Source organism: Apis dorsata, unplaced genomic scaffold (genome assembly GCF_000469605.1).
Source record: "Apis dorsata unplaced genomic scaffold, Apis dorsata 1.3 scaffold_383, whole genome shotgun sequence".
NCBI classification, from domain to species: domain Eukaryota; kingdom Metazoa; phylum Arthropoda; class Insecta; order Hymenoptera; family Apidae; genus Apis; species Apis dorsata.
In genome coordinates, this window is record NW_006263645.1 from 639,909 (window position 1) to 656,544 (window position 16,636).

At 36.2% G+C, this 16,636-nt stretch overlaps 1 protein-coding gene across 10 annotated transcripts in view; it reads left to right on the plus strand.

Moving 5' to 3' along the window:
* The window catches only part of LOC102675378 (titin), a 166,665-nt gene that overhangs the window by 106,666 nt on the left and 43,363 nt on the right, over window positions 1-16,636 (plus strand). For all 10 annotated transcript variants that reach the window (XR_004150946.1, XR_004150947.1, XM_031512095.1 and 7 more), the window contains 24 exons: window positions 1-199; window positions 579-800; window positions 1,254-1,591; window positions 2,024-2,372; window positions 2,816-3,054; window positions 3,412-3,641; window positions 3,879-4,022; window positions 4,242-4,499; window positions 4,610-4,753; window positions 4,995-5,267; window positions 5,348-5,893; window positions 6,134-6,611; window positions 7,174-7,754; window positions 8,296-8,838; window positions 10,141-10,395; window positions 10,802-10,945; window positions 11,886-12,287; window positions 13,038-13,439; window positions 13,815-14,037; window positions 14,137-14,309; window positions 15,048-15,187; window positions 15,342-15,858; window positions 16,042-16,185; window positions 16,266-16,520. The exon at window positions 1-199 ends at the window's left edge or, in 1 of these variants, runs on beyond it. Coding sequence is in view for 8 of the 10 variants with exons in the window: in XM_031512095.1 (XP_031367955.1) it covers window positions 1-199; window positions 579-800; window positions 1,254-1,591; window positions 2,024-2,372; window positions 2,816-3,054; window positions 3,412-3,641; window positions 3,879-4,022; window positions 4,242-4,499; window positions 4,610-4,753; window positions 4,995-5,267; window positions 5,348-5,893; window positions 6,134-6,611; window positions 7,174-7,754; window positions 8,296-8,838; window positions 10,141-10,395; window positions 10,802-10,945; window positions 11,886-12,287; window positions 13,038-13,439; window positions 13,815-14,037; window positions 14,137-14,309; window positions 15,048-15,187; window positions 15,342-15,858; window positions 16,042-16,185; window positions 16,266-16,520 (7,199 nt within the window). In the remaining 2 variants the exon portion in view is untranslated. The remainder of the gene's footprint in view (window positions 200-578; window positions 801-1,253; window positions 1,592-2,023; window positions 2,373-2,815; window positions 3,055-3,411; window positions 3,642-3,878; window positions 4,023-4,241; window positions 4,500-4,609; window positions 4,754-4,994; window positions 5,268-5,347; window positions 5,894-6,133; window positions 6,612-7,173; window positions 7,755-8,295; window positions 8,839-10,140; window positions 10,396-10,801; window positions 10,946-11,885; window positions 12,288-13,037; window positions 13,440-13,814; window positions 14,038-14,136; window positions 14,310-15,047; window positions 15,188-15,341; window positions 15,859-16,041; window positions 16,186-16,265; window positions 16,521-16,636) is intronic.

Consider the following 16,636-nt stretch of genomic DNA (forward strand, 5'->3'; position numbering starts at 1 on the left):
TTACATTCAACCAGAAGGATTTGGACCTCCTCCGCAGCAGCAAATGGGTGGTTACAGGAAGGAATTCGCGCAGACTTTCCAATCCACCGAACAGAAGACCCAAACGGGAACACAGAGCTTTCAACAACGTAGCTATCAACAAACAATCGATAAACGAAGCTACGTTAATGGAACTTCCGTCAGCATCGAAGATTTCAAGGTTTCTTATTCATTTAAACAGAAGAAAATAAATACAAAACAAAACGTTACTTTCTTATACGATTTCTTAATATGTTTTTGTTCATTCAGTTACTCAGTAATTTTTAACACGTTCTACTTATTTTTTACAATTTAATTACAAATTTCATTTTTTCTTCATTTTCCTCGATTTTTTAAATTTCAAATTATTTTTACATACTTTCTTCCAACACAAGTTTCATTTTTATTTTAAATTGACTGTTATAAGATTTTTATTATCATGCATCAACTGCCCGTAAAAGGAGACCCAGAGATGTATTTATAAATGACGCATATCGCAATATTTCTTTTCAGAAATTTTGTTTCTTGGAACAAGGATTAATAATATGATTAATTTGCAGGTGGACACGTTCGAATACAGATTATTGCGGGAAACAGAATTTCGAGAGTCGATCACTCGCCGCTTCGTGGGCGAATCCGACGTGCAGATTTCGACGGTGGTAGATCGTAACCTGGGACCGGTTGCACCTCCGCAAATCACGCAGAAGCCCAGAAACTCGAAGCTCGTCGAGGGATCCGACGCCGTTTTCACTGCGAAAATCTCTGGCAATCCTAAACCGAGAGTAAGCAAACTCTTAATTTGTATATTTTTTTTTATTTCTTTTAAAAAGTTTCAAACTTTCTTCGTATATTTTTTTTCTTCTCTTCTTTTCTTTCGACGTGAAAAAAATAAGTGGAATTAATGGATGAGTTTGAAAAGAAAAATAATTTAAATGTATTTTTCTAGAAAAATTTGGTAACAAGAAAATTGCAAAGAATTTAAAAAATATTTCAAAAAGAGAAATCGAAAGTTTATAATAAATTTTTAATCGAGACATATGTTTTTCCATATGCGTTTGAATTTATTAATTTTATTACAAAATATGTTAAATATTTAAAAAAAAAGAATAAGAAAAATAAATTATATTTTTCGACGACGCATTCAAACGAGAATTTTTAATTCAATTACAGCCAATAAAATATAACTTTAAAATAGAAAAACAAATTCAATTTCCTTCTCTATTTTTCTATTCTAGTTAACTTGGTTCAAAAACGGTCAGAGGATCCGCGAATCGCAACGCGTGGAGATGAGCTACTCGAATCAACAAGCCTCTTTGAGGATCAGAGTCGCCCTGCCGGAAGACAGCGGCCATTACACTTTGCTCTCGGAAAATCCTCAAGGGTGCACCGTCAGCTCTGCATATTTGGCGATCGAATCGAGCGATCAGGTGGATCAAGCCTACCAGGCCCAAAGGGAGACGATCAAAACTCAGCAAGTTGAAACGATCGGCGAGACCGATTCTGGAAAAGTTCTGCCGCCGAATTTCGTTCGCACCTGTACCGACCGCGACGCCACCGAAGGAAAAATGACCAGGTAAAGGATTAACTTGTTTAATTTAATCAATGTCGAGATCACTTTTTATACGCTATTAAAATAATAAATTTTATTATATTTCGTGTCTTTATCTTTGTTAAATAATTACAGATGTAGAAAATTAAGAATTAGAAAATTAGAAAATTAAGAGTGTTTTTTTTAGAGTACTATGAATATTAAATTTCCATCAGAATTTACCAAGTTTAATTAATATTAGATTGAAAATGAATTGATATTTTGATCATTATTCTTACAATTGAATCAATATTCTGATAGATAAAGATTTTCAATTCTTTGTATTTGCTATTTTAATTACTATTTTATCATATTTCAATAGAACAATATATAAATTACAAAATTCGTTCTAGCATTTCAACATTTTTCCCCTCAAAGGATGGATGAAGGAAACGATTACGTAAACGTGATTTTCAGGTTTGATTGTCGAGTAACGGGCCGCCCGTACCCCGAAGTGACATGGTACATAAACGGCCAACAAGTGGCCAACGATCTGACCCACAAGATCCTCGTGAACGAGTCTGGTAACAACTCTTTGATGATCACGAACGTGAGCCGAGCGGACGCCGGCGTCGTGACCTGCGTCGCAAGGAACAAGGCCGGCGAAACCTCGTTTCAGTGCAATTTGAACGTGATCGAGAAGGAGCAAGTTGTCGCGCCAAAATTCGTGGAACGATTCACGACTACGAACGTGAAAGAAGGAGAACCGGTTGTTTTCATGGCCCGTGCGGTTGGCACTCCTGTACCTCGCATCACCTGGCAGAAGGTCTGATTAAAATTTTATGAAATAAAATTAAAGATAATATATATATATATATTTTGATTAATAGAGAATGAAATTTATTATCATGTGAATTATTAGTTGAACGATTTATATTCTCTCAGTAAGAATATCTTTATTATTGAAATTTTAATGTTTTATACGCCAATTGAATTTTGATTTAATATGGATTTGTACCATCAGTTTCTTGTATTTTCTTTTCTTTATGTAAAATGTCTTTCAATTTTCAATAGTGAATACAATAAATATCTTAAGAATTTTGAGAAAAAGGATATGCACGAAGAAAGTGATAAAAATTTCTTGAAATTAATTCTTACGTTTTAAATAAACGTAGTGGAATTTTAATTTTCTATATTTACTTCTATTTACATAGGAAATAAATTTCAATGAGATATGTAAAAGATATAAATTGAAATTCGTTGGTACAGGATGGAGTGCCGATTACACCTGGACCGGATGTGCGTATATCAACGGATGGCAACGGAGCTTCGACTTTGGACATACCCTACGCAAAATTATCGGATGCAGCTTGGTACCAGTGCACGGCGCAGAATGTGGCCGGCTCTACTGCGACCAGAGCGCGGCTTTTCGTGGAAACACCGAAAGGAGCAGCCCCCGAACCAAGACGCCTGAACTTACCCCGACCGACGAAAGTCATCGAACCAGAGTGAGTTTTTAGATGATTTATTCCTCAAAAATTGAATCAATATCATCTGTATCAATAGTTCAATATCGAAGTTATGATTGCAATCTTAATAAGAATACTTTACGTTTTACGCGAGCCGAAGGAACAAAGATGGTAGGATTATTTATTATTTTATCCTTAATTAATAGTAATAAAATTTTATCGAATAAAACGTATTGAAATACATCAATGCGATACAATATTTTCTATAATGTATAAATATGTTATTCGATAAAGTTTCAATAATCAGAATTTAATTAAATAATAACTAAAGAGATGGCAGGATTAAACTTACTTTTCATTTATGAGGAAACGAGATAAAAATGAGATTGATTGCAGACCAGCGCCTGGCCCCGAAGTGATTTATTTGAGACACGTGGAACGCGCCAAGCCATACTTGCCCCCACCCGAGGAGGACAGAATTTATCCACCGCCGCGTTTCATCATACCGTTGAAGGACGTCCATCAGATCGAGGGTGGACGAATCCACTTCGAGGCCAGAATCGAACCGGTGGGTGATCCCACTATGAGGGTAGAGTGGTACGTCAATGGAAGAGCTCTTGACGCGAGTGAGTAATTTCTTAAATCTTAATTATAATATCACATTATTTTAATAATTAATAATATCGGAAATCAATTATTCAATATCTTAAATTAAATCTTTTCGAATCGAAAAAATCGTTTACTTATTATTATAATAAAAAATAAAATTTTAATAATATAATTTTTTTAATATAATATTCTTCTTTAAATTCTTCTACAAATTTGTTAAAATTCAATCGAGAATCAAAATGAAATACTTTCAGGTTCCCGGGCGACTTCTATCTTTCGATTTGGTTTCATCTCTCTCGACTTAATTAGCATCGTTCTCCAAGACAGCGGTGAATATTTGTGCCGCGTCGTAAGTTCGACTGGAGTCGCTGAATCTCGAGCTACCCTCAGCGTGACACGTGAGTTTCATTTAATTTATATTTTTATATATTAGAAAAATTATTATTAAATCTGGGATAAAACTTACAGCAAAAAATGATAAATCGTATAACCAATTCTGAAAAATGAATCTTCGAAATTTAAATTCATCCATCGAAATATATTTTTCTACCAAGTTCTTTATTCAATAAAATTATTGAAAAGAATGTTCGATTCGAGGGAATAATTCGTTATTCCAGCACGCGCAACAATCGAACAGACTAGCCAACACCCCGACAGTCTCCAGTACATCCAACAGCTCGAGGATTACAGCAAGTATCAAAGGCAGGAGAGTGTGGAGGACATCTCTCCACAGCGGCCGGTCTTCATCCGGCCACTCCAGGATCTAGGAGAGTTGCAGGAAGGTCGTAACGCTCATTTCGAAGCGCAACTGACCCCTGTAAGCGATCCCACGATGAAAGTGGAGTGGTTCAAGGATGGTAGACCGATCACAGCTAGTAAGTAGCTTTCCAATTTCTTACGAATTTCATTTATTTACCTACCATAATTTAACATTTAACATTTTAATTCTTGGAAAAATGTTTGATGAAATAACGATTACTCGTAGGCTCAAGAATCACAACCATCTTCAACTTCGGATACGTCTCGCTCAATATATTGCACCTACGAGCTGAAGATGCGGGTTCTTACACCGTGAGAGCTGTGAACCGCTTGGGAGAGGCTGTCAGCTCCGCATCTCTTCGTGTCTTTGGTGAATATCTTCGAAAAATTATTCACATTTACTTCCAAACATATTGCTATTTTATTCTCTTATTTTTTTCACTAATATGCAATAATTCATTTTCGCATTTTTTAATATTATAAGATAATAAATATTTATCTTAAATTGTTCTCCTCTTTATAATCTATAATAGAATAATATATAATGGAATTTATCGTATTTCAATTAATTCGAAAAATATTAATTATTTCGCTAATTGAAATTATCGCAGCACGCACAAGCGTTACAACAGATCTGGGAATCCCCGAGCAACAGAGGTACATCGAGGCTGCCGAGGAGTTGGAAGCCTATCAACAGGCGATGCACCAGAAGTACGTGCAGGAGCAGCCTGAACCGACAAGCCCACCGGAATTCAAATCTCCTATCAAGGATCAGAACAGCATACGAGAAGGTGGATTCGCTCATTTCGAAGCACGTCTGGAACCAGTTGGCGATTCCGACTTGAGAGTCGAGTGGCTCAAGGACGGACGCCCTGTGGAAGCTAGTAAGTCCAAGTGCCCTTGAAAAATAAATCGATTACTGAATATCTCAACCGAGATCTTTTATCACAAATCGTTTCCACAGGTTCACGGATCACGACATTCTTCAACTTCGGTTACGTGGCGCTGACCATCAAATACGTGACGATTCACGACGTCGGTATTTACACGTGCCGCGCTTACAACCGCGTCGGTGAAGCGCACACAACCGCCCAGCTGAGCGTGATAAGCAAGAACGACGTTATTTACGACAGCCAACATCCGACCGGATTGCAGAAGATCCAAACGTTGGAAGATTCGAGCAGATATTCGCGGCAGCTCCAAGAGGAGACGCAAGTGACCCAGGCGCCGCGATTCTTGGGCACCCTGAAGGGCACGAACAAGATCGTCGAGGGGCAACGCGCCCACTTCGAGGCCCGCGTCGAACCTCAGAGCGACTTGACCATGGCCATCGAATGGTACCACAACGGAAAACCCATCACCGCGGCCAATAGAATTCAAACTTATCACGATTTCGGATACGTGGCTATAGACATACTTCAAGTGAGATCAGAGGACGCTGGTACTTACACTGTCGTCGCTAGAAACGCTCTTGGCGAGGCTCGATTATCCGCCACCATGGTTGTAGAAAGTAAGTTCGTCATCTTTGATCTTTTTAAGAGATTTACTTTTCTTTTTTTTTTTATGTTTCTTTGCTATTCATCAGTTTAAATTTTGAATTGGCATATACATTGAGGTTAAAATTGTTAAAAGTCTTCTTTGTCTTTTAATTGGGATAATTGACACAATTTAGAAAATTTCGTATTGAATAAATATGCAATGAATATTTTTTATTTTTCTAAGAGAAAATATCAAATCAAATAAATTTCAGCTCGTTCAAGCGTCGATACGAGCAGCATGCACCGCATTTCCTACGAGAAAACGCAACGTTTGGAGGAGTCGAAATTCGTCGAGCCCCAATACCACATCGAGGAGATATCGAAATCGAAGCCGATCTTCGTCCAACCGCTGAGCGATCCTAAGCCGGTGAGCGAGGGAAAGAACATCCACTTGGAGTGCCGTTTGGAACCGATGGGCGACCCAACAATGAGGGTCGAATGGTTCCAAAATGGCCGCCCAGTCACCGTTGGCTCCAGATTCAGGACTTACTACGACTTTGGTTTCGTCGCTTTGGACATCGTGCACTCGACAGTGCTCGACTCTGGGGAATACACCGTCAGAGCCACCAATCATCTTGGCACCGCTCACACTTCCGCCTGCGTCAGAGTGATAGGAAAGTCAGACGTCGTCACGGAAACGCAGCACGAGCAGTCTCTCGAGCAGATTCAAATGCTCGAGGACTCGTCAAGGTTGGTGATATTATAAACCTTGAATATACAAGAATTGGGATTAAGTTGGATATCCGTCAAAATGACAGAGAATATTTTTACGGAGTGGAGGAAATTATTTCTTTGATACATTTGAAATAGTATTTGTTGGAATGATATAAATCATACTAACGTAATGTGTGTAATATAAGAAGAAGAAAGAAATAAGAAATGAGAAATGGTTAATAATTTTCGATAGTAAGTAACTGATAAATAATATTTATTCTTGCTTTGCAATTATTAATATATTTTTAAATATTATTTTAATTTTTTATTTCTATCACGATAAAAATATATCATTACGCTTATGTTTATTTTCATCGTACTATTTTAATTACAATCATCTGTGATTATATTTAATTCTAGTACAGAAATAAGATACACATCCATACATCGCAATTGATTTCTTTCCATTAGACAAATAGTAGATAAACTTTTTCGATTATAATATCAAAAGTATACAGTTTAATACACTTCCTTGATGAAATCAATTTCTATTTATTTCTGCTCGAATAACGAGATGTACATTCTCAAAAATGCACAGATACCGTAAGACCCAACAAGAAGAAGTGACAGTAATGCAGGCGCCCCAATTCACCCGCCCCCTGCACAACATCGAAACGGTGGAGCTCACCAACGTGCATCTCGAGTGTCGTCTTCAACCTGTCGGCGACTCGACAATGAGAGTGGAATGGTTCGTAAATGGGAGGCCGGTGAAGACGGGCCACAGATTCAGGCCGTCCTACGAATTCGACTACGTCGCCCTCGACATCCTGGGCGTCTACCCGGAAGATTCTGGGGTGTACACCTGCCAAGCGAGGAACCAATTGGGAGAGGCCGTCACATCTTGCTCAGTGAGGGTACACGCGAAGAAAGATTTGCTCTTGGAGTCCCAACATCCCGAGGGTTTGGAGAGAATACAGTACTTGGAGGATGCTTCCAGATACAAGAGGCAGGAGATGGTCGACGAGGTTGTCACCGTTAAACCGAGATTCATCACAGCTCCGAAAAGTCAAGAGAATCTCCGCGAGGGGGAACACGCCCACTTCGAGTGCAAATTGGAACCAGTGACGGACTCGAATTTGAAAGTTGAATGGTTTAAAAATGGTCGTCCGGTTACAATAGGTATGCGAGCTCCGTAATATAATTTTCTAAATTTAGCATGCAAAAGATAAAATTATATTTAGTCTTACGTTATAAATATTCTTCAGTTTATCTCAAATAGTCTAGTCTGATTTTTTTGATATAAAATTATTTTTATATATCACAATTTTAACATATCATATACATATCATATTTTAATAATTTAAATACTTTTCTTTTCATTTGGATAATTAAAATTCGATATCCTAAAATTAAATATATTTATTCAAATAAATTTGCAATTACAATCAAGATTTATAGTATTTAAATTATATTCAAAAGACAAAATATTTCTAATCCAGTAATACTTTTATATTCATATTATATTGATATTATTCTTCATGATATCATGTTGTTAGTCATTATCTTTTATCAGGAGCAGTATTTGCTACTATTTTAAGACTTATTCATATCCATTAATTACTTATTAAATGATTCAATTATAATATTTATTGGGACAAATTTAATAAATTTAATATTACTTTTAAAACTCAATTTCATCAATTGGATCAATAAATTTCAGGACACCGATTCCGTCCAATACACGATTTTGGCTACGTTGCTCTGGACGTGATTGACCTGATCGCCGAGGACTCGGGCACCTACACCTGTCGCGCTGTCAATCTGGTTGGCAGTGACGAAGTATCCTGCACTCTAACCTGTCGATCAACTGCACAGGTTCTAACCGATTCGAAGAACGAGATTGGCCTCGAGCAAATTCATTATCTTGAGGACAGGTCTAGATATCAAAGACGAGAGGATGTCGAAGAGACGACCACCCAAGCCCCTATCTTCACCACTTCTTTGAATAACGTCGAGATCAAGGAAGGGCAAAGGGCGCATTTCGAGTGTAGGTTGATTCCAGTTTCCGATGCGACAATGAAAGTCGAATGGTTCCACAACAATAAACCGGTCAAGGCCGGCTCTAGATTCGTCGAGACGAATAGCTTTGGCTTCGTGGCGTTGGATATCATGTACGCCTATCCTGAAGATTCCGGCACATACACCTGCAGAGCAAAGAATATTATAGGAGAGGCTATCACGTCGGCAAGCGCAGTTGTCCATTGTGAGTTTTTTTATTATCTAATTATTTGTTATGATTTTTAAATGTTTCGTTAGCAAGTTTATTATTATAGTTTTCTTTTTGAATTGGGAAATTTTATTTAAAAATAAAATAATTGTATAATTGATTTATAATTTGATTTGTTGGATAATTTTTTTAAAAGTTTCACTATTTCACTCATCAATAATCACTTTGCATTTGACAAAAAACATATTCAAACTCTGAATTTTAGGTCATAAAAAAGAAGAATCAATATCTCTGTCAAAAGATTTGAAATCGAAGCTTTGCAATTATACAATAATAATTGCTGTACTGAAATAAAAACTTAGGTTAAATTGCCATATTCATAATTTTTATGCAATTAAAACGTCAAATCAAATCGTCTATATGTCATTAAAACACACTCAGAAAATAGAGAAAACGATGCCATTGAAATTCGTTTTTGTTTCATCCCGATATCTCAATCGGTTGCCGAGATATAAGTATTCAAAATTTTCACAACATTTGATATTAAGGATGTTATGAATGAACCGTGACCTATATCTTTTCCTGGAAATGCGTACTATTTCTAGAAATCGCGTCTCGAGTTTGTCTGGAGTTTGAGATAGGTCAGTGCGAAAAATAAGGATGGAGATAGTAAACAATCTAAAATTACTGTTTTCTTTACACGACGATATTTCGGGAACCGGAAGTCGTATCAAGATAAACGAAAAAGCGTTTTAAAGGGTAAAGTTTCATGATTCTAATGATTGTTCATTTGTTGACCAGAAATCATTATTTTTGAAGTTATAGCAATTCGAAATTCTCTTAATTTTAATGTGCTCTTAATTGAATTTGAAATTAAATTAGGGACATTTTGATTGATTTTTAATTAGAAATAATTATAATATAATGTAAAAAATGTTATACTTTAGTTGTAGGTGTGAATCACTTATAAACTTTTAGATATTTTTAGTCAATTTATGTAAAATATGGAAAATATATAACATGAAAAAAATGCATTTGAATAAAAATTTGCAGTCTATCCATAATATAAGTACTTACATTTGAATTATAGGATAATTTATAAGTAAAGCACATACATTAAATTTGATATCAAACATTAGATTAATTTTAATTACAATTTATAATATAGATAATAAAAATTCAATTAAATTTTATGCTCTGTAGTTTTAAATTGTTAAAAAGAAATTATATGTATATTATTCAAATTGAATTAATTGCAAGAAATATAGGATTCGATAATAGAATTATTTTTAATCGTATTAGTGTCCAATTATTATATGTCCAATCTTTTTTAAATAGCTAAAAAATCAATTTACACCGAGTCCCAAAACGAGGAAACTCTTCAAAGACTGCATTATTTGGAGGATACCTCGCGATACCAACGCAAAACCACAACTGAGGAGATCATTACTCAAGCTCCAGTATTCACGATGCCCATCAAGGACCTGAAAGTCGCTGAAAATCAAGCGGCTCATTTCGAGGCTCGTGTAATCCCTGTCGGTGATTCCAAGCTGAAAGTAGAATGGCTTCGAAATGGAGTTCCAATTGCAGCTTGTAAGTAATATAATAGTCTTTCCAATCTATAATTTTGCAATTATTTTTCTTCCCTCGATTCGTTCTAAATTTTAAGAAATTCTTAATTTTTATATACTTGATTTTTTTAAATATTACATATTTATAAAATTAATAAAAATCTATAATATTATTAACTGTGCAATGTATATTAATATATTCACATCATTAGTGTGATAAAATAATTACAAATAAAAAAAATTTTTCGAATATCTAATTTTGTAATTAAAAATAAATTATTTAAAACTTAAGAGATATATCATTTAATAATTTGAATAAACAGTATATCATTGCAAAGTTAAAATTGCCAAATTTAGAATTTTGAAATGATCTTTCAAAAAATCTTTAAAAAAATCTTTTCTAATACGATAAATTATTATCTTAACAGCTAATCGTGTAACAACGATGCACGATTTTGGATACGTCGCTCTGAACATGAAGTACGTCAATCCTGAAGACTCAGGTACTTATACTTGCCGTGCAGTGAACGATCTTGGAGAGGCAGTGACATCAGCAACGCTCTTCGTTCAATGTAAGTCGAAGAAAATCTACTCAAAGTACAGGATCATTTTGAAAATAAGGCTTCAATGTCGCTTCTCGTAAGCTATGAGCCAGCTTTCGAAACGCGTAGAAGCTTACAACGTAGCTTCCAACGTAGATTACTTTTTTTTTGTATTTTTGTGTGCAGCGATTTTTTTTCGCTTTTTTTTTTGGTGTTAGATTTTTTTTTAACGTTTCGATGGATTTTTCGTTCGACGAAACTCGCGAAGAAATGCAGAAGAAGATTTTTTACTCTTGGCCGCAACAGACTTTTTTTCAACTATTTTTTTTTTTTCTTTTTCTTTTTCATCATCGACATCAACATGTGCCGATCATACATCGCAATTATGTAAAACTTTCTCAATATATCATATCGCTCATATACATAACTATGTTTTAAAAACATTAACATTTTTCGAATGTTGATTGATTGATATTTGCAATAAAATTAAATTACATATGATAAATCGTAATTAATCCTTTCGCTATGACAAACTCACCGTTCACAATTTATACTATAAATATTGTTATCTCAGAATTACTCTTCACTTCTTCTAGAAATATCTTCGTAAGAATGTGATTTTTCTAGAATATTACACTTTACGATCTTATTAAATATCTTTGTCAATGAATAATCTTAATATCAACCTCTAACGAGACAATATTCTAAATTCTAAATATAAATCAATAAAAAATTTAAACCGAAACACATAAGAGTTACATAATTACTATCTCAAACAACCTCAAACAAGCTCAAATAGCGAAAGAATTAATCTAAGCACTCTCAGCAGAGCCAAAGACACCATCCACCCCTAACAAAATCCAATTTTCACGAGAGAGACACGCAAAAATAAACCCCCATATCTCGCCATATATCTCATGCCACGACACGTGTACAACGACACGCTGACAAAACCTATTCCCAAACACAGCCAAGGCGGCCCTGCAATTCGAGTCGCAGCACGAGAGCGCTTTGTCGAAGATCCAGGCGCTGGAGGACACGAGTAAATACCAGCGGCGCGAGGAGGAAGAGATCGTGGTGAAGGAGAGGCCGTCGTTCACGGTCCAACTGAACGGGCCCACCGCCCTTGTCGAGGGCCAAAGCGCACACTATGAGTGCCGCATCGAGCCCTACCCCGACCCAACCATGAAGGTGGAGTGGTTCCATAACGGGAAACCATTGTCCACCGGTCACAGGTACAGAACCACTTGTGACTTCGGGTTCGCCGCGTTGGACGTGCTCACGGTATACGCGGAGGATTCTGGCACCTACACCTGCCAGGCAACCAATAGACTGGGATCGGCGAAGAGCTCGATCAATCTCGACGTGAAATGTAAGTAATTGTGCAATTTGTGGAACGAGGATTTCTCGCCTTCGAAGATTTTCGTACACCGTGTGTAAGTCGAGGGAGAGAGGGAAGTGGGAGTATCGTGATTTAGAAATTGATTTAGTATCGTTTTTTTTTTTTTGTGAGTTTATAGTTATGTAAATATTATCTCGCGAGAGAAACTTGTTGGTTGATCTTACGAAAATTTGCAGAGACCTTTTTTATTTCAATCTCGCTTGGAGTATCTTCTCTCGTATATTATTATTATATCGTGATAAAATATAAAATTCAATTTGAAATTGATTATACTTCCACGAACTTCCAAGAAAGAAATCACGCACGGGGACAGCAGGTGGATGTAACCAGGCATTTTTTTTTGTGTTACCTAAATACCCCTGTTTTTGTAATGCTTATTAGTTAAACGTGGCTTCGAAACGTAGTTTTGCTTTTTTGTAAATTGTATACACATATACACACACGATGTATAGTCACCTTTTTTTTCCCTCCCCTTTTCTTTTTGAATGTTTCATCGTGTTGTTTTTTCCTATTGTTTTCTATATTTTTTTTTTTTTATTTATATTCGTTCACGTGTACTTCTTGTACTTACGATTCATCAAGGAACGAATAATCTTCTTTCGATGATTATTCTCGACCCTTCTGTCCTCCAAGCGCAATGTATATTTAATTTAAAAAAAAAAAAGAAAGAAAAGAAAGGAAAGGAATTTAGGATTATTGAATAAAAACGCTAAATTACAGCTCGCTCCTCGATTATTCGCGAAACGCAACACGAAAGCGCCCTGAAGAAAATACAATACCTTGAAGACGACTCGCGTTACAAACGGGTAGAAGAAGAGGATCTGATCGTCGCCGAGAGACCGAAATTCGGGCGGCCATTGAAGAACATCGAACATTTGCCCGAGGGGAAGAGCGCTCACCTCGAGGCGACGTTGACGCCTGTCAATGATCCAACTATGGTGGTGGAATGGTTCAGGGATGGGAGACCTATTCCTCAAGGACACAAGTTCAAGACCACCTATGACTTTGGATACGTCGCTCTCGATATTCTCTACGCTTATCCGGAAGACTCTGGAACTTACATGTGCAAGGCAAGGAACGCTGTTGGAGAGGCTGTTACCACTTGCGTCATCAGTGTTGATTGTGAGTGTTTAAATAAATTCTTATATGAAATTAAATATTAAGTAGATTAGAGAGAAATTTTGGAAATTAAAAAATATCGTGTCGTGATAATTTGATAAAAAAAATTTTAAAAAAAATTGGAGAATAATGAAATCTAGAGATTTTAAGAAGAATGATAATGGTATCGAAATAATTTTATAGTCTCTTTTTTTTATTGTCATAATTATTGGAAATTTTAAAAAATTATAAATATTTGACAATCTCATATATGTCAGAACGTGCGTTATAACCTTTCGATTCGTATCCAAATTTATAAGTTGTCGAGTAATTGTTATTACATATTAAATTATTTTGTGAGAAGTAACAGAGCTAAAGATTATCTGCTCTTTTGAACAGCGAAACAAGGCCTATATCTGGACACGCTTGACGCTCAGCGTTTGCAGAAGATTCGCGAATTAGAGACCGTGGAGGTGAAGAAAGAAATTGAGAAAGAGGTTGTACACCAAAAGCCCGTATTCTTGACGCCATTGAACAACCTGGATCATCTAAAGGAGGGTGAACACGCTCACTTGGAATGCCGCGTCGAGCCTATCAACGATCCAAATCTAAAAATAGAATGGTACCTTGATTCGTGTCACGAATTAATTAAATTATTCGTTCAATCGAATCGTGTGAAAATATTAGATTTAATAAAATCGAAATGATTTTACAATCAAAGGTTCGTGAATGGAGTTGCTGTAAAGACAGGGCACCGCTTCCGCAAAACTCACGATTTTGGTTATGTGGCTCTCGATATTCTTTACACTTATCCTGAAGATGCCGGCACTTATATGTGCAAAGCCACGAATTTGGCTGGCGAGGCTGTCAACACATGCACCATCAAAATTGGCTGTAAGCAATCTATTGAATTTATAATCATTGGAATAGGAATTATTTAATATCGAACAAAAATTAAAAAAAAAAAAATTCGTAGATTTATAAATTTTAAAAAATTCAAAAATTCGAAAATTGTATCTTCGTTTTCCTAGCAAAAAAAGAACGATTCTTCCCTCCTCGTTTCCTACCATTGAAATCTCCCGAAAGAGCTTGCAATGTTAAGCGTTACGAGAGTAGAAAGATATATCCACCGCCATACTTTCGAAGAGGAGACACATTGGCCGTTAAACCTAGATTTGGCCCATTTTCTTTAACCACGTTTAGATGTGACAAGCAATTCATGGATTCTGGTAAAGTGTATAAAAATCGTTTATACGACAAGAATCAATACGAGTATGCTAACTCCTCATATAAATCATATCCCGGTGATGAAATTTATTTCGGAAGGGGAAGAAAATCTCAATTAAATTTTCGAGATAATAGAGATTGTAGGAAACACGAATTTTGTAATACATGTAAACAACCGAAATATCGTCATATTAGTCGACGTGTCACGTTTGAAGGATTGGAAGACAGACCACGAAGTGAATGTAGAAGTAAATGTAGAAAATATGATAGAAGCGGTCGATATTTGTCGTGCTTACGATAAGAGAAGGATATAATTGATTGATAAATTGAAATAGTAATTTATATACTTACGTTTCTTATTATTATCGATGAGATTGTTTTTAATAATAATTTTTTTCTCCATAGCTCGCCGTAGCATACTTCTAGACACGCAACACCCAGACGGCCTTGAAAAGATTCGCGAACTCGAGGCCCAAGGTCGTCCAGCCCGCTTAGAAGTCGAAGAACCACCAGTGACGCCACCGAGATTCGTTACGGAACTCAGGGTAAATATTTTTCTGAAATTTATTTCAAATTTTTCAATCAATAATCTTTTGTATTATAAATTTATAATATTCAATAATGTGATAAATTTTCTTTCTATATAATCAAAATACGATATTTGACGAATATTTTCAAATTCTAAAATACTTTGTCCAGGGTACCACCGAGGTCTACGAAGGACAAACAGCCCACTTCGAGTGCCAAGTTGAGCCTCTTCACGACGCAAACTTGAGAATTGAGTTCTTCCACAACGGCAAGCCGCTTCCATCGGCTTCCAGGTTCCACGTGACGTTCGATTTTGGATACGTGGCTCTGGATATCGGCCATGCTGTTCCCGAAGACGCAGGAGAATACTCCGTACGAGCGATCAACGCTCTAGGCCAATGCGTATCCTCGATCGAGCTGAGGGTAATTCCAAGAGATAATATTATTCTCGACTCGCAACGGCCCGAAGGAATGGACAAGATCCGCGAATTGGAGGCTCAGCAACCTTGGAAGAGACCAGAAGTGCCAGAACCGCAAACCAGGCAGAGACCTGTGTTCACTCAACCGTTACAGAACATCGATGCCATTCCCGAAGGACATACAGCTCACTTCGAATGCAGATTGATTCCTGTTGGAGATCCCACATTGAAGGTTGAATGGTTCAGAAATGAAATCCCTCTTGAGACAAGTAAGTCCTTTCATTTTTTTAATTTAAAAATTCGAGAATTGAAGTTGAAAATTAAGTTAAGTTTAAGAATTAGAGCTAGAATTAGAAAATTACGATGCATAAAATTTGGATATATATGTGTATTTTAGAATTCATAGATTAAATTGTAAAATTAAAATTAAATATGAATATTTATTTGTTCAGGTTCACGAATAACCAAAGTTCACGATTTCGGATACGTATCGTTGGATATCACTCATGTCAGAGAGGAAGATGAAGGTGTCTATATGTGTCGTGCTACCAATCCACTTGGTGAAGCAGTTACAACTGCTTCGATGAAGATCAGAAGTCAGTATTTAATTCTACGTTTACCAATATATTTTTAACTGAATCTATATTAATTTCTATTCTCGATTTCTCATATTTAGGTAAAGCGAGTATTCAATTAGACACCCAACATCCCGAAGCGCAACGTAAGATCGCCCAACTTGAAGCCGACAAAGGACCGAGTCGCACTGAAGAGCCAGAGAAAGTATTCGACAAACCCATCTTCACGCAATTATTGACTGGACCCACAGAATTGTGGGAAGGTCAAATGGCTAGATATGAATGCAGAGTCGTTCCAGTTGGTGATGCCAGTTTAAGATTCGAATGGTATATAAATGGAGTCGAACTAAAAATGGGTAAGAACTTTACTTGCAACGATACAACATTTTTAACTCTATTTAATTTAATCAATTTTGTAAAAAAAATCTAAAACATTTTGAATAAAATACTATTGAAAAACTAGATAAAACTT